At 45.2% G+C, this 24,129-nt stretch overlaps 1 protein-coding gene across 3 annotated transcripts in view; it reads left to right on the forward strand.

Annotated features, from left to right (window-relative positions):
* The window catches only part of RTN3 (reticulon 3), a 344,971-nt gene that overhangs the window by 114,152 nt on the left and 206,690 nt on the right, over nt 1-24,129 (forward strand). For all 3 annotated transcript variants that reach the window (XM_069645001.1, XM_069645003.1, XM_069645002.1), the window contains one exon: nt 14,315-14,522. In XM_069645001.1, coding sequence (XP_069501102.1) covers nt 14,315-14,522 — 208 coding nt within the window. The remainder of the gene's footprint in view (nt 1-14,314; nt 14,523-24,129) is intronic.

Raw genomic sequence — 24,129 nt, forward strand, 5'->3', positions numbered from 1 at the left:
TTAATGCCAGAGAGCCTTCTCATTGGGACCCCTGCTCCTGCTTCCCTCCCCACCCCCTCACCGCCCTCCATGGCCCCTCTTCCTTCGCCTTCCTGTGAGGTAAAAAACCTTGGTGTCCTTCAACTCCACCCTCTCCTTCTCTCCGCAAGTCATGGACCTTTTCAAGAAGGCCCACTACCAGCTGCACCTCCTCAGAGGTACTCTTCCCTTTCTCACTTTTTTCTGCAGAAGCTCGTCTCCCGAGCCCTAGTTCTCTCTAAGTTTGACTACTGTAACAGCCTCTTCCTCAATCTGCCTTCCACTACAACGAATCCAGAATGTGACTGCGAGACTTAACCTTGACCTCAAGACCACGGACCATTTCTCTCCAGCCTTGAAATCTCTCCACTTGCTCCCTGTGGCTGCAAGGATCAAGTTAAAGTACCTATGCATCGTCCACAACGCTTTCTGGGGCCTGGACTATATTGAACACCCTTATCTTAAATACCTTCCTCCTGGAGCCATTTCCTTTGCTGCCTCCAACGTTGAGGGTCAGACTCTTCTCCAAGCGGAGAGTAGGGCGCAGGTCACTTTGGAACGGCCTCCATGCACCTCTCAAACTTGAGCCGGACCACCTGAAGTTCTGGAAGCCGCTCAACCTTCCTTTTCCCCACTGCTTTCTCTCCCTCCTTCCCTTGCTGACCTCCCCGTCTGCTGCACCGACTGGTTGCTTGATTACCCTCGGTCTCACTGGGTACCTGGCTCCTCTTGACAGGTTGTCTTGCACTGCTTCCGGGCCTGTTGCGAAAACTTTGGGCTGTATCTGTAACCTCTACAGTCCCCCGCATCCTTGCACTTCCCCAAAGCTGCATTGTCCTGGCTGCACTTAGCAGAGCAATGCTGCCCTGATTGCATTCTCCCTCGAACCCTGCACTTTTCCCCTGTCCCTTCCCCTGCACTTTGCATTACCACACTTGCACGATCTGAATGACGCAAGGCCTAGTAGGATCGTTGGTCTTATCCTCCCTCCCCTCCCTTGTTTTGTCGCACCTTGAAACACGTCTACAGGCGTGTTATAAATGATTTATCATATCGTACCTTTTAATGGTTTCGAATAGCTTTTTCTGGGACCTGGAGAAAACAGGCACTTTTGTTGGGGAAGGTAAGGGGCCACGGCTAAACTGCAGCCTTCTGTTGTCCCCTTCTGGCACTCCCTAATTTCCAGCAGTAGTATATGTCCCAGATGAGTATAATAAGGGAATTGCTTTCAGGAAGTGGGGAGGGGGGGGGGCAAACTTTGGATGGCAATGGATCGGGTGGTGGGATGGGATCTGAAAGAGGCCCTTTGGCTACCGCGTCAACTTAGGCCGCAGCATCTGTACTTCAGCACATAACTAAGTTAGTGGCCGATACATGGGACAAACTAGCTAAGAAATAAGAGATTACCCCTGCTGTATAACAATCTAAGCTTCTCTCCAGGAACGGAACTGGGGTAATTCTCACAGTGGGGGGGGGGGGGGGGGGAAGAGGATGTCACATAATCCGGGTTATGTTTCAGGGCCACACCAGAAGACCTTTCAACGAGTGCAAGCAATGATTTGGGGTGGGTAAAATGAGGTTGCAGTATTTTCAAATGGGACACTGGCTTCTCGATCCAGATGTAAAGGCTACAGCAACACACCAGTTCACTCATTTAGAAAAATATCTTGCGTCACATGATGGATCAATTGGCCTTGTTTCAGGCCTTTACAAAGTCTTGGATGCTGCCACCCCATGAGCAGTGTGGCCATACATGGATCGTTGGGAGAGGTCAGGAGGGAGGGGGCTCGGCAGAAACGAATGTGACAGGTTATGGAAGATGGTTCCAAAGGTGGTAAAGGCATTCCAATTGCAGGAGTGCTGGTATCAAATGATTTTCAGGTGGCACTACACTCCAGTCTGTCTCCATAGGATATACTCAGTCATCGAAATGCTTGCTGGGGGAAATCTGGGGGGAGGGGGGTGGGGGGGGGGGGCTTGAGGGGGGGAAGGTTTACTGTTACCATATTTGGTGGAGATGCCCTAAAATTGAACAATTTTGGATGGAAGTGCAGGAGGCACATCTCATGGCTTTCGGGGAGGTTGCGAGGGTGCCCCCCCCCCCCCCCCCCCCGAGGAAGTGATATTGGGGGTGGATAGTGGGACCCAGGGGTAAGAACCCAGAGGCCAGATGAAGGCCAGAACAGTGCTCACTTTAGCGGCAATGCTGCTTATAGCGCAGCGCTGGAAGGGAGTGGACATTACCTCTTTGCAAGACTGGTTATGTCAGATCTGGTATTTTGTGCCAGTCATTGTTGACGCATGTTTGTCTTTTTGTGGCAGTTGGTGGGGGGGGGGTGTGGGGGTGGGTGTGAGGAGGCGGGGAGAGTATAGGGAGGGTAAAAGGTAAAGGTATGCAAGAATGAAGTGGTCTTTACTCTATTTGTTCCCCCAAATGCTGAAAATCAATAAATATTTTAAAAAATATTTCCAAACCAATATAGAATAAATTTTCATATAGTAGTTGAAATTGTCTGAGATGAAGGCACTTATGCATTTCAAAATTGGGTATCTCCTACAGGGTTTGAAAGTAAGATTGGAGGAGCAGGAGCTAAACAAACTCCTGGATGTCGGGCATCAACCAGTAGATGGGAGCTTATCCTGGGAAGCCAGGAAACGAGTAAACCAACTGCAAATCTAACTTCCACAGGAGAGTCAAATCGGAAATGTTGCCCATTATGTATGGTCCATTACTTTTAAATATGCCCTAATGCTGCTTTACTCTAAAATACTCGAAGGTAATGTGACATTCATGTTTATAAGGGATCAGTTGACTGTGGGAGGCAACATTAGCCCCTTGTAGCTATTGGTTTCAGGCCAACCAGGTTCTCCTTGGCTGGAAACAGGAGCTAAATGGCTCCCAGCAATTTCGAGCCCAAGACTATTCTGAGTTTTTCCAGGCTAACCATAAGAGTTCTCAAAGTTTAGCAAGCACAACTTTTTCATTAACTAAACCTTTCACAGACCACCCCTAGCTAGAAAACAAATGTACACTAGATGCTTCTCTGGGCATCCCCCTCATGGGAGTACTCGTGCTACCTTCTATAGGATCACTGGTCTGCAAATATGCATTAGGTCTCTCCACTGCCTCTTGTTCCTGGAGTACAAAAAACCTTTGACAAAAAAAATCACGGTCTGGCTGCAGTCAAATTGTTACCAATCCAAGGTCTACGTCAGGGTTTGGGATTTCCTAGCTGAATTGTGAACTAGCTAGAGAAGAGGAAGGCCCTTGGATGTTTCGGCTCCAGTTTGTAGCTCATTTTTCCACGGCACGGATTGTCTCCCTTGTGTATGGGTCCTAGGACTGGAGCCCGTATGCGCAGGGTAGGAGGGCAGAGGTGGCAGCCGATGGCGTCACATGAGGGTCTTCATACCAGGGTGGCTATGGCTAGACAGGGTGTGTAATGTGTGGGCCCAATAGGAAGGGCCTCTCGAAACTCTGTTGGGACCAGACACATTGACATTTACTTTTGAACTTCCTTGAGCCACCACGCGCGCACAGCGATTGACCCTTCCTGTTGGACCCACATTACGCGCCCTGCCTAGCCATAGCCAACCCTGCACGAAGACCCTCGTGACGCCATCGGCTGCCACCTCTGCCTAGCTACTTCGCGCCTACGGGCTCCCTCCCCAGTCCCTGTAGACAAGGGAGACACAATCCTTGTCCTGGACGAAGGGTCCACAACCCGGAGCCGAAACGTCGAAGGACCTTGCTCTTATCTAGCTAGTTCACAATTCAGCTAGGGAACCCAAACCCTGACGTAGACCTTGGATTGGTCACCATTTGACTGCAGCCAGGCCCCGATTAGGAAGTTTTTGAGGACACATTGAAAGAATTCCTTTTCTTTGTGATGTTACTTACTAAAATATGTATTTGTTTTTGTTCGCAATCTTAATGTTTTACACTGCCCTTCGTTTGAACAAATAAGTATTCAATTGTGGGGTTGTGTTTTTATGTATAATAAATGTTGTCCATTGTTCATAAAAGACTAAAGCTAAAATAACAGCTATTGATTTGTATCACCTTATGTTTTGCAATTGCCACTGAAAAACAAGGAATAAAAGCCAAAGGCATAGCCAATTGAATAAGGCTACTTCCTGAATACATGTTGTAGCTTATGTTACTTCACCTGTAACCTTAGTTGCCTGATCTTAAATGGTGGATGGGTATGAATGGCTCTTTATTTGCACCAAAGCACTCTAAAAGTAAAATTCATATAAAAGTAGAAGTATGACCAACTGACTTCTGGCGGTATTTCCCCCCCCCCCCCTCTGTTACACTTCAGTTTCCCTGGGTCCCACCTTGTAGGGCTTCCCCCTCCTGTTCCTTCTTTGAGTTGTAGCAGCCAGTAAAAAGCATTGTGTGTGGTGAGGATTACTTTGTTGGAAGCAGGGTGTAGCTGGGAAGAGAATTCTGTGACTGGGACTTTCGACTAATGGTTTACCTCAGATTGATTCATTTTTTTAAATGGCAAGCTGTACATCTCCAAATAGAGTATAAAAGGCTTAACAGGTCCATAAAACACAATTATAAATGCCAATTAAAGGAAAGGAAAACAGTTGGAAGGAAATTAACTTAACAGACTTAAGGGCGAACAGACCTTAATACAAAGTGGAAGGGAGTCCCAACCATGTGGTCTCAAGCTTTCTATGATGCAGCACTGAGTGCTGACAAGTGAAATAACCAGTCTCCACACATCGCTACACCGTGCATACCTCTAGTTACCGGAGACGCAACATCTCATTAAGGTTGGCAGGCTGACCCAAACCACTGCCTTATTTGATGCAGCAGATCTTTAGAAGTACACAAAGTTGAATTGTGAGCCAATGAAAAGAAATAAAGTTGGGGGAAATATTTCAAGTTGTAAGCTAGTAGTCCACCATAAAGTCAATCTCCACTTCCAGTTCTGTCCATACACACAGCAATTTCTTACTCGTCAAAAGTCCATGATTACTAGCTAGTGGCAAGTGCATGTTTTGAGCCCTGTTTAAGCTATGTGTAATGTGCTCGAGTCTTCGAGATCTAGACATTCAAGGGGAAGCATAATGAAGCAGACTTAATGAGGTCAGAATGCTGAGAAGACAAAATAAATCAACCTATAAGCCTGCTTATGGGACTATTATTTTAGACGTGAATTCCTGTCTGTAACACCGAACAATCCCACAAACGTTGACAAGATCACTCCAATAGCAAGCTTGGGTAGAAGCATAGAATCCAGAGGTGAGGTGTAATTTTAAGATATTTTGGATGTGCTATGGTTGCAGTGATGTATATCCCAAGTTCCTGTCAGACTGAAATATCTTAATTGGGTCAGTGCAGCAGGACATCCAAATAGGCCTCATACAATTAAATTCCAGTATTTCGAACTATTTTAATCGATAACACAACAAGGTTGTTAAAGATCTGTACCATTGCTTGCGTTGATATTGAAGTTGAAATCTCAGACAAGATCTTTTCCACCACTCTGAATCTGCTAATTCAGAGGAATGTTCACGTGATTGATTTAGTCTTGTATTATTGGCCCTCAAACTAATATCAAACTACCCAAATTCCATCACAGGCTAAAATACTGTAATGTTTGAGCTTAAGGTGTCATTAAAATAAGCAGTCATTGCATCAAAGCAAGATCGGACATCTGGGAATGACCATAACAAAAACGGTCCTAGAAAAAATTATCAGATTTACACAACCTAAAACGTGTACTCATCTAAACGTTTATCAGGAGAATCACTTTTTACTAAGGTTTATGTTGCTTCTTGATGCAGCCATTCTGTATAAACCACCTTCATCCAAGATTCAATGAACTGCAGCATTCATTGGGGCATCTGTTTCTATGAATTGAGGGTGCGGGAGGGGGGGAAATACTGGGGGAGTGAAGGAAGAGAACTGCAGAAAATCAAAGTGTGGAGGTGATTTTTCAGGACCATACTTTATCACTGGGCATTTTTTTAATAAAATGACAAAGGATGGGGCTGGAAAAATGTGGTGTGCTTGCTCAGCCATCAAATGCAGACTCATAGCTCCCCCACCTTTACTGTTGTCTGTTTCGGCCAAATTCTTAACTGCAAACTTTGAAAGCCTGATCAGTTCCAATGACCAATTTGATGTATTTGCATCACAGAACGGACTCGATCCCCATTAATAAACACATTCTCAGGCTTGGACTGCCTCCTTGTTTCAATCTAGCAAATGTATCTTCCTTGGTGTTAATGCCCCAGAGGGGTGTAGAGTTCCATCTTATTATATCTGGTGTCTTTCTTGTTTTAAATTGCCCGGTAAAGTCTGAGGCCTTTAATCTCGAACCCTTATCACTTTCCTTATTGCAGCTTTGATGTAATCTCTGAGCAGGAACAGGGAGTAGTATCCTGCAACTCATTTGTTGCCCCCAGCTTGGTCTGTGCACTGGTCTGTCTATGACATAGAGTAGAGACTCCAGACATCTCGAAGTATGATTCATAGAATGTGCTTTATTGGACGCTCACACATGTACATTGATGAGCTTCAGTTTTTGTTTATTCTGATTCCCGTTTGGGAGGGAGGCATGTGGTGGCTTAGGCATGTTAAGACCTGTGACTTCGAGATACTGTGGCACAAGGACTCCCCTGAGTGTGGCAGCTCCCTGCCACTTGCTGGTCTGTGGCATCCAAAGCATCTCTAAATTGCGCTCTGAAACACTTGTGTACGAGGGCGATCGAAATAAAATCTCAACAAATCTGCTATTTATTAGCTCCTGGGCAAATGTAATTTTAAAGCTCAGCCCAGATCTTGGCTGTAAGCAGGGCATAAAGCCTGGTCCCCACAACAGAAGGATCAAGTGGGAGTAGCATTGGGGCAAACCAGTAGTGTGATTGACCACTTGCTTCTAACCTACCTCCCTGATCCAGCACCTCTGAAGATAGCGGTGCCCTACTGATGACCGCTTAGGTGCAGAACTGTCTCTGCTCCCCAACACTCAATGTTCAGTGCTGCCTGGAAAAAAAGCATCCGTGGTACATTCCACTGCAATAGTGCTGCCTCTCCAGCTGTACCCAGGGGAGCACTGGGCGAGTTCAGTTCTTTTTAAGTCAATCATATCTGCTCCTCAAATTGCTGTTGTCTGTCTCATCATACTCCTCACTTCACAACACCCTCGGGAACTCGGTTGGTCTTGTGAGCATAATTTGTACCCCATGAGGTGATGGAGCATGCCCTGCTAAGTCAACCAGCCAAACTCCGTCTGCCATGTCCTGTCAAAGTATCTAAAATTATATTCACATGTTTATTGGTGTGCATTGTGGTCTTAAATGATACTCTGTGCCTTTTAAAAAAAATTGTTATACTACAGTTGCCTTTTTTAAAGTACGTACCTGAAATTCTGATGTTTGTTAATCTGCTTAGAATCACATGCTGTGAATAGTCCGACATCCATTGGTCACTGCAGAGTATTGCATTTTGTTTTTCGTAGTCCAAAAGGGGATGTCGACAAGGCATGTCTGTAACACTATCCCTATAGTGACGTGCAGTGTACCCACAATCCCTCACACGTCGAGGTCCCTCAGATTGTTTTTTTCTGCCCAGATATTGGTCGTCTTAACGCAGAGCTCGTTCGAGAGAAATTGCAAAACATTTATTTGACCCTTTGGTCGTATACATTACATCAGATCCCTCCTTCGACGGCGAAGCTGTTTCACCGCCAATTAAGAACTTCGACGGCGGTGACTTAGACGGAGGCGATCCTTCGGCGCTGCCGAACGCGTAGCCTGGCCTCGCCGGCCTGAAACAGTAGGGAGATTGGGGGTCGTGGGACATTTCTTTTTCTTCTAAGAATGCCTTTCTCTTTCACCCTCCTTTCCTTCGGGGTCGTTATCACTTTTAATTGTAGCCTCAGCCATGGAGAGGCCTCCTTTTAGATTTTGCCTGCGCTGTAAGGGCAAATTCACATGGAAGGAAAAGCACAAGCGATGTAACCGTTGCTTACCCCTCGACCACAACGAGGACGGCTGTGCGGCCTGTAAACTTCGCCCAAAGACTTTCAAGGACCACAGGGGCAAGAGGTGGGCAGCCTACACTATGTCTAGAGCTGATTCCTCACCCGCCGCCGAGTGTGACGAGGACAGTGATAACCCGTCCTCCGTTTCGGTGGTTGTAGACCTCTCTAGGGAGTGTACCCGCTTCACAGCGTCTGTCCCCAGCCCCGATAAATTCGGTTCACGCCCTACTTATGGGGGGTGAACACCCCGGCGACACTGACGAACACAGAAAACATACATAAGCACACAACCCATGGCACTTCTTCTTCAAAGACGAAGAAAACCCTAGCGCTAACGGAGACGCCGGGCTTACCGGCGTCCTCCACCGACCGTAAGGGGCGCAAGCCCTCCCCGCCACTGCAGACGCGACTAGCGACTGGGCTACCAGCAGACAAAGGCGCTACCACCAAAACGCCAGGCGATGTGCCTCGTAAGCGTGCAACTGCCGCCCAACACAATGCCAGACGAACCCTTGACGGAGAAATTAATCGTCGAGAGCTCGGCTCGTATAGTTTCCACTGACGGCCAGAGACGGACGGCGAGTGATACGCTAAACCCGCTCACAAGGCCAGGGAGACACTGAGAATGCCGGAAGGGAGGCAGGGACCGGTCCCACCGTCGAAGGAAGGCCCTAGCCTACGAGAACGTTTCTCAGAAGGCAAAGGGAGTTTATCCTCGACGTTATGGGACGGATCTAGACGGCTACAGGCGGAGGGGCTTCCTTTACGCCTCCAGACAGTTCTGGGTTACCACATTGGACACTTGAGAGATTCCAATCATGTATGGACAAGCTGGATAGATTTATGTCCACTCCTGAACATAAAACACCCAAGAGGCCAAGAGAGTTACTTCATGAGGACCCCAGGGCTAAATATCCTAGACTTTTTAACCCCCTTCAATAGGAGGTTAATACTTATAACCTCACTGAAGACGACTCTCACTTCCAAGAGGTTGGACTCAGGGTTTTGAGGAAAACCCTGACATGGGTGGGGGGGAGGATTCGAAGAAGACCCAGATGAAGGTGGCTCACAGCCTTGGCAGTCCCTAACACCGTCTACAGACCCTGAGAACCTGAACCTTTCCTCTCATCAAACCACACCGGTCAGGAACCCGTCAGCTATAGATAACCAACCCACTTTCAACGCACTACTACGGAAAGCAGCAGTGTACTTGGAAATTGAGACTGGGGAAATTACTCCTGATATTGATTTTGTAAAAAGAAATCAAGGAAAAACCTCCCATTAGCCAGACCATTCCCCTCCTCGCCTCAGTTAAGAGACAAATCATCCCATCGCTGTCTACACCTGCGTTGGTTAGAGGGGTCAACCCAAGAATTGAAAAACTGTTTACTCTCTCTCCATCAGACCCATTATACATTAAGGGTCACTCAATACCAGATTCCTTGATAGCAGAACCCCTGCCCTTTTCCTTGTGGTAGTTACTATCAACTAGCGAAGCACACCCGGACAAGGAAGGAAAGAAACTCTACGTCCTGGGTAAGAGAATTACAGCCTCGGCAGCTTTTTCCACTAGAATTGCCAATAATACCCTACTGGCAAGTTATGCTGATGCCCAATGGGGGAAGTTGCACCAAGACCTTGAGGGTCCCTGAGCCCTTACGAACTTGCTTGTTAACCACTGTAACAGAATGAACTCTGGTTAACCAGAGCATCACTAAAAACACACTTGATGCTGCAGAAACGGCTGGCCGTTCTTTAGTCCAGGGGATACTTCTGTAGCGTCATGTCTGGCTCCAGAACTCAGGTTTTAGCCAGAGACCCAGGCATCACTCATAAACCAATCGAGGATTCTAAACTCTTTGGGAAAGCGGTGGCCGACGCACTGGAGACCGCCAAGAAGGATTTCGACACCCTAAAGACTTAAGACCAGATCTCAAGGCCTCCCAATAAGCAAGGATTCGGCAACAAACGCTTTTTTCGAGGCCAACGTATAACAGCAGTACACTGCAGGCAACTGGTCCTCTACTCAGGGAAGCAGTGGCCAATACACTCAGAGGACAACGCTGTGGCCAGGGTAGAGGTCGGGGCCCCACTCCCAGAGGTTCCCCGGCTACCAACACCAAATGACCCAAAGGTTTGAGTCCCCTCCCATGCATCGCCGGTCAGGGGCCGGTTAACATCTTTCCTACCAGCATAGGAGGGAATAACATCAGACCGCTAGGTATTGTCAACTATAGCATGCGGTTACTGCATAGAATTCAGTCGGTCCCCCAAGGGGACAACGCCCATCACCGGAGCACCTCGCCATCCTTCAAGAAGTGGAACTGCTGCTACTGAAAGGAGCAATAGAGGTCGTGCCTCTATCACAGGTAACAGAAGGTATTTATTCAGTGCACTTCCTTGTACCCAAAAAGGACTTAACCATGCGCCCTGTATTAGATCTGTGGCCTGTATTAAGTCTGCGCCCAGGGAACAAATTTGTCCAACCTCAAAAATGTTGCATGGTGACCTTACAGGAAGTAATCCCCCCCCCCCCTGTTGTCACAGGGAGATTACATGACAACACTGGACATGAAAGGTGCATACTTTCATATTTGTATGTTGCCAGCGCACAGAAAATACCTCAGGTTCATGATAGAGGGCAAACACTACCAGTTCAGAGTGCTACCCTTCGGCATAGCGTCAGCACCGAGGGTATTCACGAAAGTACTGGCAGTGGCCCACCTGCGCAGGTTGTCCATCCCAGTATACTCTTACCTCGACGATTGGCTCATAACAGGGGATTCTTACGAGACCTGCTGCTCAAATACCCAAAAGACTGTAGACCTTTTGTTCCAACTGGGCTTCTCCATCAACGAGAAGTCCAGCCTAGACCCCAGCCAGATCAAACAATTCCTAGGGGCATTAATTCGAACAAAGGACGGCCTTGTCTTCCCCTCCAACAAGAGGGTCCAAAATGTGCTGTTTCAGATCCCTCAATATGTAGCCGGTCGAGAGGTGACGGTGCACAAAGCAATGTGTTTGCTAGGAATGATGGCATCATGTATATATTTGGTATCTCACGCCCGCCTGCTCAACGGCCAGTGGTGTCAGGCCAGCGTACAATGGGACGATCTAGTAGTGGTCTCGCAGGCCTTGGTTCTCTCGCTACAGTGGTGGTCTAAGGAAAACCTTGTAATAGGGAAACCATTCACCAACCCCGCAGTGGATGCCACTCTAATCACACTCATCCCTCACAGGATGGTGGGTCGGGGGTTCACCTATCTAATCAGACTGCACATGGAGTTTGGACTCCGAATGTAGCGTACAAACGCACAAACTTGCTGGAACTGCTAGCAGTCTTCAAAGCACTGAAGGCTTTCCAGGCACACCTGCAAGGGAAGACCGTGATGGTCCTCACAGACAGCACCACAGCCATGTACTACCTGAACAATCAAGGGGGCACCCGCTCTCCAGGACTGCCCAAGCTGTCCCAGAACATCTGGAAGTGGGCTCTCAAACACATGTTCCTGTTGTCACAACATGTACCTGGGGAACTCAAACTGCTAGCAGACAAACTCAGCAGAGCCTTCCCTCTGCCCGCAGAGTACGAATGGTGGTTACGAGAAGACAGTCTTCGACGTTTTCACACAATGGGGATTCCCAGAAATGGATCTGTTCGCAACTCTGGATAACTCCCAATGCCAAGATTACTCCTCCACGTACCCCCAGAACCGATCCAAGGGGAACGGTCTCTGGATAACATGCTATGGGAAATTTGTTTTTACGCTATTCCCCCGACTCCCCTTCTCAACAAAGTAGTGCACAAGATGCACCAGGAACCAGTCACCATGATACTAGGGGCCCCGATGTGGGCCCGGCAGCCATGGTTCGCTCACCTGATGGAGATGTCTCTTATCTCCACCACTACCCTGGCCGTACAACATGATGTCACAGGACAGGGGCAAGACGCTACACCCATGCCCACAGCCCATGAACGTAGCAGCCTGGCTCCTAAGGTCATAGAATTTGGACATTTGCAGCTCCCTTAAAGATGCATGGACATTCTTAGGGAGGCTAGAAAACCTAACACTCGTTACTGCTATTCTAGCAAGTGGAAGAGATTCGTCATCTGGTGTAGAGGCAAGAGCATCAACCCCGTTGACTGCTCTCCCACACAGGTTGATCTTTACCTGACTCACTTATTGGATTCAGGATTGGTCTTTAATTCTATTAAAGTTAATCTAGCTACACTTTGCGCATACACCACTTCTCAACACAGTGTCAGTGTTTTTTTAAAGCCTTCATGGAGGGAGTAAAGAGGATGCACCCCCCCCCCCCCAATAGATAACCCAGCTCCCGGATGGGACCTAAATGTGGTACTTACCAGGCTTATGGGCTCACCCTTTGAACCCGTGAACAAAGCATCCCTTAAGAACCTCACTCTTAAAACTGCTTTCTTAATAGCTATCACCTCCATTAGGAGAGTGAGTGAACTACAAGCGCTCTCTATAGTAGACCCCTTTGTAACAGTTCACAAGGATAAGGTGGTTCTACGCACACACCCTATGTTTGTACCAAAATTAATTTCTAAATTCCATGTCAACCAGTCAATAGAACTATCAACGTTCTTTCAAAACCCTTCAAATTTGGGAGAAAAGAGCCTGAATACACTGGATGTGCGCAGAACTGTCATGTTTTATATGGAAATAACTAGACCTCTTAGAAAGACTAATCAGTTCTTTGTCTTGGTGGCAGCAGGAAGAGCAGGAGATGCAGTTTCAAAATACACTATATCTAGATGGATTGTCCAATGCATCACTCTGTTTCTCTCTTGCTAAGAGAGAACTACCCTTCAAGCCAAGAGCACATTATACTCGAGGCACTGGGGCTTCCATAGCATTCATTGCAAATGTCCCTCTTGAGTATTTGCAAAGCGGCAACCTGTAGTTCTGTACACACCTTTACAAAACACTGTCTAGATGCCCACTCTAGATCTGATTCCCAGGTGGGACAAGCAGTATTAAGATCTTTTTTCTACTGTTCCTTCTCACAACCCACCTCCAACTCCGGGTACTGCTCGCTAGTCTATGCACAGCATGTGATTCTGAGCAGATTAACAAACATCAGAAGACAATGCATTACTTAGCGTAAAAGCATTTCTGATGGTTGTATCTGCTTAGATTCACATGCGCCCACCCTTCCTCCCCGCTCGGATGGAAGGAACATAGACCTCCTTTATCTCTCTTTTCTGTACTCACTCACGTCTAATAGGCTCCCTCAGGGCAGAAAAAATACAGAGGGACCTCGATGCATGAGGGATTGTGGGTACACTGCACGTCACTATAGGGATAGTGTTACAGACACGCCTTGTCGACTTCCCCTTTTCGACTACGAAAAACAAAATGCAATACTCCAGTGACCACTGGATGTCGGACTATGCACAGCATGTGAATCTAAGCAGATACAACCATCTGAAATGCTTTTACGGTAAGTAATGCATTGTCATATCGTTCTCCATGCTTTGGTTTAAACAGTACATACTGAAAAATGTACTCTGTCGAGCTTGGTTGGTTGGTTTGTGGGTGACAAACTGTACTTGATGACCACCTCACTACTCCTCCTAAAGAGTGCATTCTGGCTGCTCTCCCATATTGCCATTGTATGTCCATAGTCTCGGGGAGCTTAGCTCAGGGGGCAACGTGCTCGCCTTGGAAGCAAGACGACATGGACACAGGTTTGATTCCCGGGTCCGCACTTAGAAATCTCTGGGTATTAAGCGTGTTATAAATAACCTATCATATCATAGTAACTTTGTGTAAAGCTCTGCTGTACTCCTCTGGCGAGGGCTTAGAAAAAAACAGCAGACACTTCAAAAATCTGTAACCTGCTGCCAACCTGTCTTTTGTTTCTCCTATAATGTTGGTTAATTCTCCTTGTTTTGTAGAAACATGGTCTGTACCAATCCGGCATACACTTTTCCATTTCTCATGCACTCCTTTCTCCTCATTTCATTTCTGTCTCCAAATACTTTAAGGATTTATTTTCTACCCCGCCCTGCTAGTCATCTGCACCAACCTCTCAACTCTCCATTCTTTTCTTGAAAGTCCTGTGTGAATTTCTTTTTCATGTTGGTGAAATTCTCAGTAGGCACATCTGCTGGCAAGCAGGTGCCATCTCCACCTCTGCTTTAGGTTTTTCATTTTTCACAAAATAGCTTATTAACCTCACCTGCTCCTTGGTGCCATCAGTTGGCTACCATTCTTTGCTACTGTGTATAAAATGCGCAATTTCTTTTGTTTTCACAGCACGAGACTTGGTGTTCTGGCGGGATGTCAAAAAGTCCGGAGTGGTCTTTGGCACAAGTCTTGTCCTGCTGCTTTCCCTGGCAGCCTTCAGCGTTATCAGCGTGGTTGCCTACCTTATGCTGGCCTTGCTCTCAGTCACTATAAGCTTTCGTGTGTACCGGTCAGTCATCCAGGCCGTGCAGAAGAAGGACGAGGGACATCCTTTCAAGTAATATATGTTATCCTGTTTGCTGTCTTTTTCATGATTCACCTAAATTGTTTTAACGAAGTGCTTTACTTAATCACATATCCAAGTCGCTTTTCAGCTTGCGTCTCCCCTTTTGATGTCCGTTTTTCCAGCTCATTAAATGTACTTTTCCTAAAACTATATTATTACTACTTGCTAGTCCATTTCTAATTTGTCACACAACGCTCCGTTAAATACTGGAGGTATTTTAACGTGGCACTGTTAATTGCCATTTTGTAAAGTTAGATCAAATGAAGTTTGAAAGTTTCATTATGCTCATGACTCTCTGTTTTCAGTTTATTGAACTTTACACACAAGAACAGACCTCAATCCTGTTAGTAAAAAAAAGAGGAGGAACAATTGGAAAGCTCTTAGAATGGAGTAGTCTTCATATTTTTAAAAGGAATCGGATTTCCTTTTAAAGCTACGGCTGCGGAGATGTGACGCGGTCGTTAGCAGTTTCAGGCTAAGAAGTTAATATGGCTTGATGTGCAAGAGGCAAACTTTAGAAGTGTCCGATTAATGGTTTCAAGGGCTACTTACATTTTTCATTTGAAGAATTGTATTCAATGCGACTTTACTTTTTTACTCTTGGGGTGGCGGGGGGAGAATGTAGATAAATGTACATTTCAAATATAAATAGCAAACAGCGGAGTGCCTTTGTACTGTTCAATTGTATATTTTTAATACATTTTTCTTTTTTTTTTCTTTTTGACAACTTTATTTAAAGATTTATCAAAAGAAATACATATCATTCCAAAACAACAATTATGATAACAAGAAAACGACAAATAAAACAAAAAAAAGCATTATACAAGTTGATACAAATAGTACAGAATAAATAAGAAAAACTTGTCTATCTCTACTAATCGCAACAAACCTAATTTGAAATAACTAGCCAACAATCAGAGGAAAACAAGAAATATTGTTATATTTTCCACCCCTATTTCCTCCTTCTTGACCTTCATGTTATTTTTTTGCTCTTTTTGCGACTGCATAAGTGTTTAGGTGCCACAATTTTAAAAGTAGGGGGTCAGGTATTGTACTGGAAAGAAAGAGGTGGGCACCACTGTATTCACGATCCAATTACAATTAGTCAATTGAACACGAGCGTACTGTGAAAAGTCCAGAGACACCTGGACCCAAAAACTGCCACAAGAAGAAACTGAGTGGAGAATACTCAGCTAGACAGTCGCTCTTACTGTACCCCAAGAGTGGTTACTGTTGGATTTTGCAAAGTAATATTTATATTGACAATTTTTCTTGATCTGTCGAGGTTAATAATGTCCTTCATAATAAATAACGAATCCTTGGTAGTAAACAGATTTAAACTTTAATTTGAGTAGAAGGGGAGGCTCAAACTGCCCTCTGTGTATTACAAGCTCATATGCCAATGCATTTCAGAGCCTATAGCTCCATGGTCCGGGCTGAGCGCTTACTATTCTAGACCATCTGGTCACGGAGTAAACTCTTCTATAAACGGAAGAGTCGTCCTGTTCAACTATCTGTGTTATCACTGCGAGCAGCAACCAAGCAGTGATGTTGCTGACTTTGGATCCAAAAGATCCTGATTCTAATATGAGTTCTCCATTAGACCAAAACGGTTTGCCATATTAATCTGGTTATTCAATTTTCTCGAACATTTGAGCGATTAAAAGCAAAAAACTGTTGACCTTACCCTGCTTACATGACAAATGTTGGAATGATTAGTTAACTGAACAGATCAAAAGAGGAGATACAGGGGAATTGGTCAAGTAGCAAGTTGCTGCCTTTGTTGTCCGACCGTGGACCTTTAATTTCCTTACTTCCGCAACTTCAAGAAATCATGATCTCCCTGGGCTTCACTTCCCTCATCACCCAGGTTTAATTTTAGCTATTAGTTGGTGCTTTAGAAGCCAAAACGGCCTAGAAACCAAAACTATTGGCACGGGAAGTGAATATAGCTGTGGGATACGAGTAAGTGAACAGCCTCAAGGTGTCTGGCTTTTTAAAATCGATCCATTAACCACTCATGGCTATGCTAGTCACTGGACTTTGCCACCTGCCCATCCCTGTTCAAAACACCAAAGATTTGAATTATCTGGGTTTTAAAGGGATGCATGTTATTTCTAAGTATGTTTGAACTGGAAGGGCTTATTTGCAGCCATAAATTGTGTTGGGTCCAATCAAAATGTTTTAACCAAGTTTGCTTTCATTTCACCAGCTTGATTTATTAGAAATATGTCCTTGCATATTTTGTTTGTACCAAATTCCTGGTAAATCAAGCATTGGTAAAGCCATAATTTAGCAATACGTTACGCATTTGATAAATATTTGCCAGGCTATGCCCAGGTATTAATACCATTTGCCAGCTGTTGCTGTCTTATGGCCAAGTAGTACCACTATGGCAGTGCCTGGAAAAGGCCGATCGCATGCCTACACAAAAGCCAAAAACTTAGACTTGGAATGTTTGTTCCTCCAGGGGAAAACAAAGTCAACTTCCTTCACAATAATGAACAACTCTAACCCCCTTCATAGGATAATAGGTTGATGCTAGGGAAATGTTTGTTTGCAGCTTTCCCTCCATTGATTTCAAAGGAACACCCAGCATAACAGTGATTGACATGATATCCTGGCCATGATATCCTGGCTACCTTTAGGGTGAGGCCTTTTTAACCCAACTCAGTTGCTCAACTCGCATGTTTTAGAGGAACCGGTCTGACTCCAAGGTTACCAGTCCAGGGAGAGACCTTTTACTGTGTTTTTACACTGTAACACAAGCTATCTTCAGTGGAGTGTTACAGGGGCAGTGTTTTGTTTACTTTGCGCCATTTGTTATATTTATGATGCACACAGGACAGGTCGATGGCAGCGCAAAGTGTTTTACCTCCCCCACCACTGCTGTGCACCATCTTTTACGTGATCATGTCTTTTGATATACCTTATACTGAAGATGGCTGCTCCTGGGGTGTACAAATTCTATATTTTGTGCCATCTTCCTGCCCTCAGGCACACTCTCAAGTCAGGTAATTCACTTCACAGGATTCAGCCTTGGATTCCCAGTCAATGTTGTGCATACCTGGAATTGGGGAAAAGGACCACCATGACTCAATTCACATTCCAACCAGGGGATGTCTGCTGCAGGCTAGGCAGACCACAGTCAGGGTTTTATTTTGGCCCCCGTGAAGAAGAAAATAGCAAAACCAGAAGGTCATACTCAATGCTTTGTTCACACCAGAACTACAATCACTTAAATCATCTGTCCTCAAATCCTATTGCGCGTGGAAGGCGCTTGCCACACCCCCGTTTCTTCTTAAACATAAAGCAACTACCTCTACTTACAAAAGAGCTATTATTGAGGCTAAGCGAAACTTCTTTAAAAAGAAAATACAAAGCCCCCAACAAGATACTAAAGAACTTTTCTGTATCCTGAAGGAGCAAGAAAGTACCAATCACTCTATTCCAGAGAGATCCATAAAAGATAAAACGCACATGGTGCAATGTCATGCAACAAGCCATGCATGAAAAGCTGAATAATATTAAAGCAGCTTGCTTGCAGCAGTTTCCATCACCCTCTGGTGGGTGGGAAACCATCTACCCCAATGGTAAGACCGGTTTCCAACTAAATGTTAGTGAGCAATTGGCTCTCGCTCAAGGGAGGGGGGCTGAGGGGAGAATGGTGGCATGCAGATATAGTTAATCCCAATGGTTAACCCAAGGCAGTACTACAGATATACTTAAAAATATACTGTATTGCGTGATTAAAGTCCTAAGAAGTTGAAATACGTTGGAGATGCAACATAAAGTAAAGAACAGTGGACATATAAAAACAGCACAAGGACCTTGGATCAGACCCTTCCCGCTCCTAAAAAAAATACTGGGAGAACTGTATCTGTTGGTGCATTACACCATTTTTTTAACATGTTTTGTCTTAAAATAGCCCAAATATAATAAACACATTTAGTAATGTTTTTAAATGTACTTCTCACAACTAAATCTTCCTACAACACACATTCATATTGTAAACTAAATGTTCAGTCCTACTGATAAATTCATATTCTGACCCTGCCGCCAGTGCCTTAATCTTATTCCACATTCTCTAAATTCTGTGACATTTACATTGACAATTCGCTGCCAAAACTGGTCATTAACTATGTGAATTTTATGGCTAAATCTGCCAAATTCAGTCTCTGTATACTCTAACTTTAAAAAAAGTCTCCAAACAAGATGTTGCTTATACATTCTAGCACAAGGAATGCCCTGCCCCCTGAATTTCAAAGCTTTCATATTGATTTAACCATAGTCTGTCTCTTGAACTTGTCCGTGAGCATTTGGATCTCCCTGTGAAGTGGGATTGGGGAACTTTAGAGTATTCAGGACCTAAAGCCTGTTTTTTTAATTCTGCCATTTTCATTCAAGTTTATTTCTTTGTTTTGAGAGAGTTTCATTTAAGAAAGATGATGCATGACCATATAACAGTGAAACAAGTCCAAGATGATGTAACAATCTAGATTGAACTGAGCATCAGCAAATAACACTTGTAACCAAGCATATGTATGCAATTGAATATAAATATCAAATTTGAAACATAAAGCAGGATAAGACAAACCATTCAGATACAGAACAGACACACGGAGGTAAAGAGAATAATAGAATATGGACATAAGCGCTTAAATAATAAGAAAAAATGATTATGAATTTGGGGCAACGGTGGATAGAAAACCAAGAAACTTGTTTCGATTCATGCTTGTGAACTAAACATGGGGAGGAAGCAATACTGGAGTCCCCCCCCCCCCCCCCTTCTGAAGCATTCTCTTGTTCACCCTCTTAAACCCTATGCTGACCTTTCCTGCCCGGCTAACTATTGCCCAATCTCTGTCACCTCTTTCCGGGGCAAAAGCCTGGAAAAGCATGCCATCTCCCAGCCTAATCTTCGCACTGAAACTGTTGGTTGTCCTTATGACCATCAGTCTGGCTTCAGAGCTGCCAGAAACACTGTTCTCCTGAACATCCGTGAAGACCTGCTCTCCAACCTTGATTCCAACACCCCCTGTGTCCTCATCTTACTTTATGTCTATTGTGCCTTTCACACGGTCAACCATGCCATCCTGCTCAACGGGCTCCGTGATAACCTGGGTATCTCCGTTCAGGCCCTGGCTTGGTTGACTTCTCGGATCAACCTTCCCAGGTCCAACTTGGGTCCTTCCTCGCCTCCATCTCTCTACTTGTGATGTTCCCCAGGGGTCTAACCTCTCTCCCTGGCTGTTCAACCAATATATGGCACTTCTTGCCCACCGCCTTGCTGCTCTCTGCCCCAACATTCAGTGGTATGCGGATGACTCTTCAGCCACCTCCTCTCATCTCTCAATGTCTGCTATCCAAGAGTAGTCTGCCGCCAATGATCTCTGCCTTAATGCCAGTAAGACTGAGATCCTCCTCGTTGCACACCTGCTCCCTCCTTTCCTGTCACTCATCCAGGCCTCTCTTGGCCCTCTTCCTGTTCCCACCTGTGAGGCTAAACACCTTGGGGGTCCTCTTCAACTCCACACTTTCTCGCCTCACATCTCTGACGTCTCTAAGAAGTCGCACTTCAGCTGCACCTCCTCCGAGGTATTATTTCTTTCCTCCCCCCTCCCCCCCAGAAGCTCACTGACTCCAGAGCTCCGGTTCTTTCTAGGCTGGACTACTGCAACTGCCTTTTTCTAAATCTGCCTGTAGATCCGCTGTCATGCAAGATGGAACTGGAATTAACTGGAGTCTGGTTCCGATGCGTGAGACCTGCAGCTCCGGAGAGCTAACGGAGTAGGCCTCAGCTTCAGACATGCAAGAGGTAGAGCTAGCACACAAAAGGCTGTGAGACCCAGCAGTCTTTGGAACCACCAGGCTGTCGTGTGAGGACTGGAGGTCGGCAATACTGTGCTTCTTTAAGAACACCTTGGTACCGACTGTGTTCCAACGGAAACCTAGGAAGATCAGGTCTTGAGAGACAGTCCTGGATGTTTCTGCCAATTCACCGACCTACCAAGATGGAACAGGAGCTGAAGGAGAGTGAAGATTGGTCAAGACTGTCTGTGGGCAGGGACTGCGCAGGAGCCAATAGTCCATGTATGGATAGGCATGAACCCCCTGCAGTCTGAGGAAAGCTGCGATGATGACATCTTCATAAAGACACGCAGTGCCGAGCGAAGACCAAAAGGGAGCACACGAAAATGGAAGTGTTCCACTCCCATGGAGAACCGCAGAGATTTTCACTGTGCTCTCCAAATCAAAATGTGCATGTATGCATCCTGGAGGTCTACCACACTGCGCCAGTTGCCCTTCCGAAGAGCAGACTTTATCTGGCAAGGCGTGATCATCTTTAATTTCTCTTGGGGAAGAGAAAGATTGAACTGGGAAAGATTGAGGATGGTGCGCATGCCAGCCTGGTTGGGTTTGGGCACTGAACAGACGGTAGTAGTAGTCCTCCCTTTGCTCCCTGAGGGGAACGGGCTCCACCACTCTGAGGTCTAGAAGTTTCTGTCCCTCTACTCCGAGGGAGGGTGACCCAGTCTGCTGGAAGGGAGGGTTGAAGGGTGGGGGAGGAGGACTAAGCGGTCGGAAGCAGCTGACATTCTGTACACTTGTGGCTCGATCGTACAGATCCTCAGTGCGGCTTGACTGCCGGTGACGTGTGTGTGTGTGTGGATCCTTTCCTCTAGTAGGAAGTCCCAGGAAATCCTTTCATTTTTTTCGAGCAGATGGTGAGCAGACGGCGGCGCTAAAAGTGGAGAACGAGCTCAGACCGGACCGGCACTGAGCTAACGATATTGTGTATCGAGGCGTACCCGCGAGGCACAGAGGTGGGTGTCCGCGGTGGCCTGAGGCAGCCTGCGGCTGCTAGCCCAGCGATCCCGCGGAGGTGCGGTTTTACGCTTGGAGGCCCCATATCAGTGCTGGTTGGTCTTTAGACGCGTAGCCAATTTGCCAAATTTGCGGCAGCCACTTTGATCTGCTCCACAGACACCGACAGCGAGGTCTGTATTATTTGCACCATCAGTGCCTTTTGCATTTTTTGTGTCATTTCATGGACTAATGAGCATGGTAACTATCTGGTAACAGTTGGTTGTCTGTGCTCGAGCCCAAGTTAGAGCCAATTTCCTACTCCTCCATCAGTACCTGAGCATGAGCCTGAGCTTGCTGGAGAGACGGTGATTGAACCGGGGCTCGGGCCTGTATAAATATATTGATACCGGTATTGATAAAGGGTACTGGGTTGAGGATTTGAAGGGTTGCAGAACAGAAACTCTTATCCTGTATGTGGTGGGCTGTTGCAATTTAGTATTAGACAGCAGTGGCCACTGGCTGTAAGCCCCTCTATAAGCCCCCTTAAACAAGAGCCTCAGAGATTAATCTGAGACAGTCCGCAGTTCGCTGACAGGAATTTTGGAGTCTGGGCAATTTGGAGTGGACAGTTGAAAGGGAGTGGCTGGGGCCCTGTTTAGGCAATAAAAAGTTAAAAAGGGGGGAGACTGTGGGAGATTTTACTCCTTTGATCCCTCATTTTTCTTTGGCCTAATTCTCATAGACAACGAAGGGGTAAGAAATGGCCCGCTACAATTTAAGGAGTGGACAACATGTTGATGATCTAAGAGCTCCAGAGTGGGATGGTTCCTACATTGAAAAGTCCCTGCATGAGGATGTGAACCCCGTAAGTTCTCAAACTCCGATTGCCTCGACAAGAAATAACAACATAATAGAGGGACAAATTCATCAAGAACTTCAAGTGGATAAATTAACGGAGGGAGAAATTTTAAGGGACTCAACAAGAAACACCCCATTTAGACAGTCGAAAGACTTTACTTTGACATCAACTGATATAAAAGGGACTATTGTTTATTATTTCCAGAAATCTGCACAAGAAAATTTAAATGGACCTATGCCACATTCCTTAAAACCTTTAAATCAAAATATCAACTTACAAACGGAGAACAGTGGATCTGAACTACTCATCCCAGTTATGGAACTTTCAAGGACCCCAAATCATCTGTTGAGTTTGGCTCAGAATCTACAACCACATGAGGAAAGATTAAACTCAACAGTGGTATTGAGAGGGGACACGGTTGTGTCTGATGGAATTTTACTAGATCAACCGGTGCAAATACCAAGTATGACACAGGGAAACAAGAATCATGACCCTAATGATGGTGATTCCTCTCTCTCGGCTTTAAATTTTGTTCTAAATTCCTTGGTGAAGGTTTTTGATCTTCTAAAAAGAGATGTGCAGACCCACACAGGGATTTTAATGGAAATGACAAAGGATATTGAACAACTTGAATTTTCAGTGGTAGGCCAAAATAATGTAATAAATTGTTCAGTTCTGCCCATGATGATAAAGATGGAAGATGGCTTCACAAAGTATAGTGGAGACCTAATAGAAATTAAGCACCAAATGACTTCTCTAATGAGGGAGAATAAGGAGATCAAGGATTTGTTATTGCAAATGAATGAAAGAAATGTATCGACTTCTTCATTAAACCAAGATCTAGCAATTAAAACAAAAGACTTAGTTCCTGAATTGAATACTTTTGCGGATGACACTCCCTTATCCGAATCAGTAATGGAAGAATTCTGCCGATTGGCACAGATTGCTGAGTCAATGGTGGAACAGCTGGCGGAAGACCGACGGGAAGTTATTGAGAATCACGAAGAAGAGGCAGAAAACAGCTATATGTGGAAGAAGAGTTCGCAACAAACCTATAAGAGACGGAGAAGAGAAAGGCGGAAGAACCAAAAGCAAAATAATACAGATTCAAAATCACGAGGTCGACAAGTAAAGAAAACAAAAAAATGTGAAGAATATTAGATCAAAAAAATCAAAGGGTAAATAGCTTCATCAAGGGGATTTTAGATCCTGCGAAAATCGATGAGAATCAAAATATCTCAGACAAAGATGGTAGGAGCAAGGGTAATGATTCTCCACAACAAGAAAGAATTGCCAGGGTAAATAAATCCAAAAAACAACAAAGGAAAAGACTTGAGACTGATAGAATTCCCGAAGCAGAGGGGGATGTACATATGGTAAAGAAATCTATGAGTACTCAAACAGAAGGAAAAATTGCAGACCTGGACAGAAATCAACAACACGACTTGATTAGATCAGAGATTACAGGGAAGTTGTTAAAAATAGCTCCTATATTTCTTCAAAAACAGAAAAATGCTTTTAAAGTATCAATGCAGACCCAGATTGGTTTAAGAATTGCTCCAATATTCAATCAAACAAAGACTGGAGATTTGATGGTCACCCAAAGTTCTAGGATGGGTCATGCAGAGGACACAATACGTATTCAAAATCTATATCGAATACGGACTACCAAGATCAATCGAAAGAGGTTGGAAGAGAAGAGACTATGAACGTCCTGGTGGGAAACTCATCCTCCGAAATGGTAACTGAAAGAATAACAAATCCCCAAGATGATCCGAATCCATATGCAATCCCAAGACTTTGGTTTACTAATGAGGAAAATTGAAAGTCTGGTATACCACTGAATAGGAGTTCGATTCTATCACTGGTTAAAAAACTTCCAGAATTATATTTATTCTCAACAAAAGACATTGAATATGTTCGTTTCCC

Source organism: Ambystoma mexicanum, chromosome 2p (genome assembly GCF_040938575.1).
Source record: "Ambystoma mexicanum isolate Mex_15411 chromosome 2p, UKY_AmexF1_1, whole genome shotgun sequence".
NCBI classification, from domain to species: Eukaryota; Metazoa; Chordata; class Amphibia; order Caudata; family Ambystomatidae; genus Ambystoma; species Ambystoma mexicanum.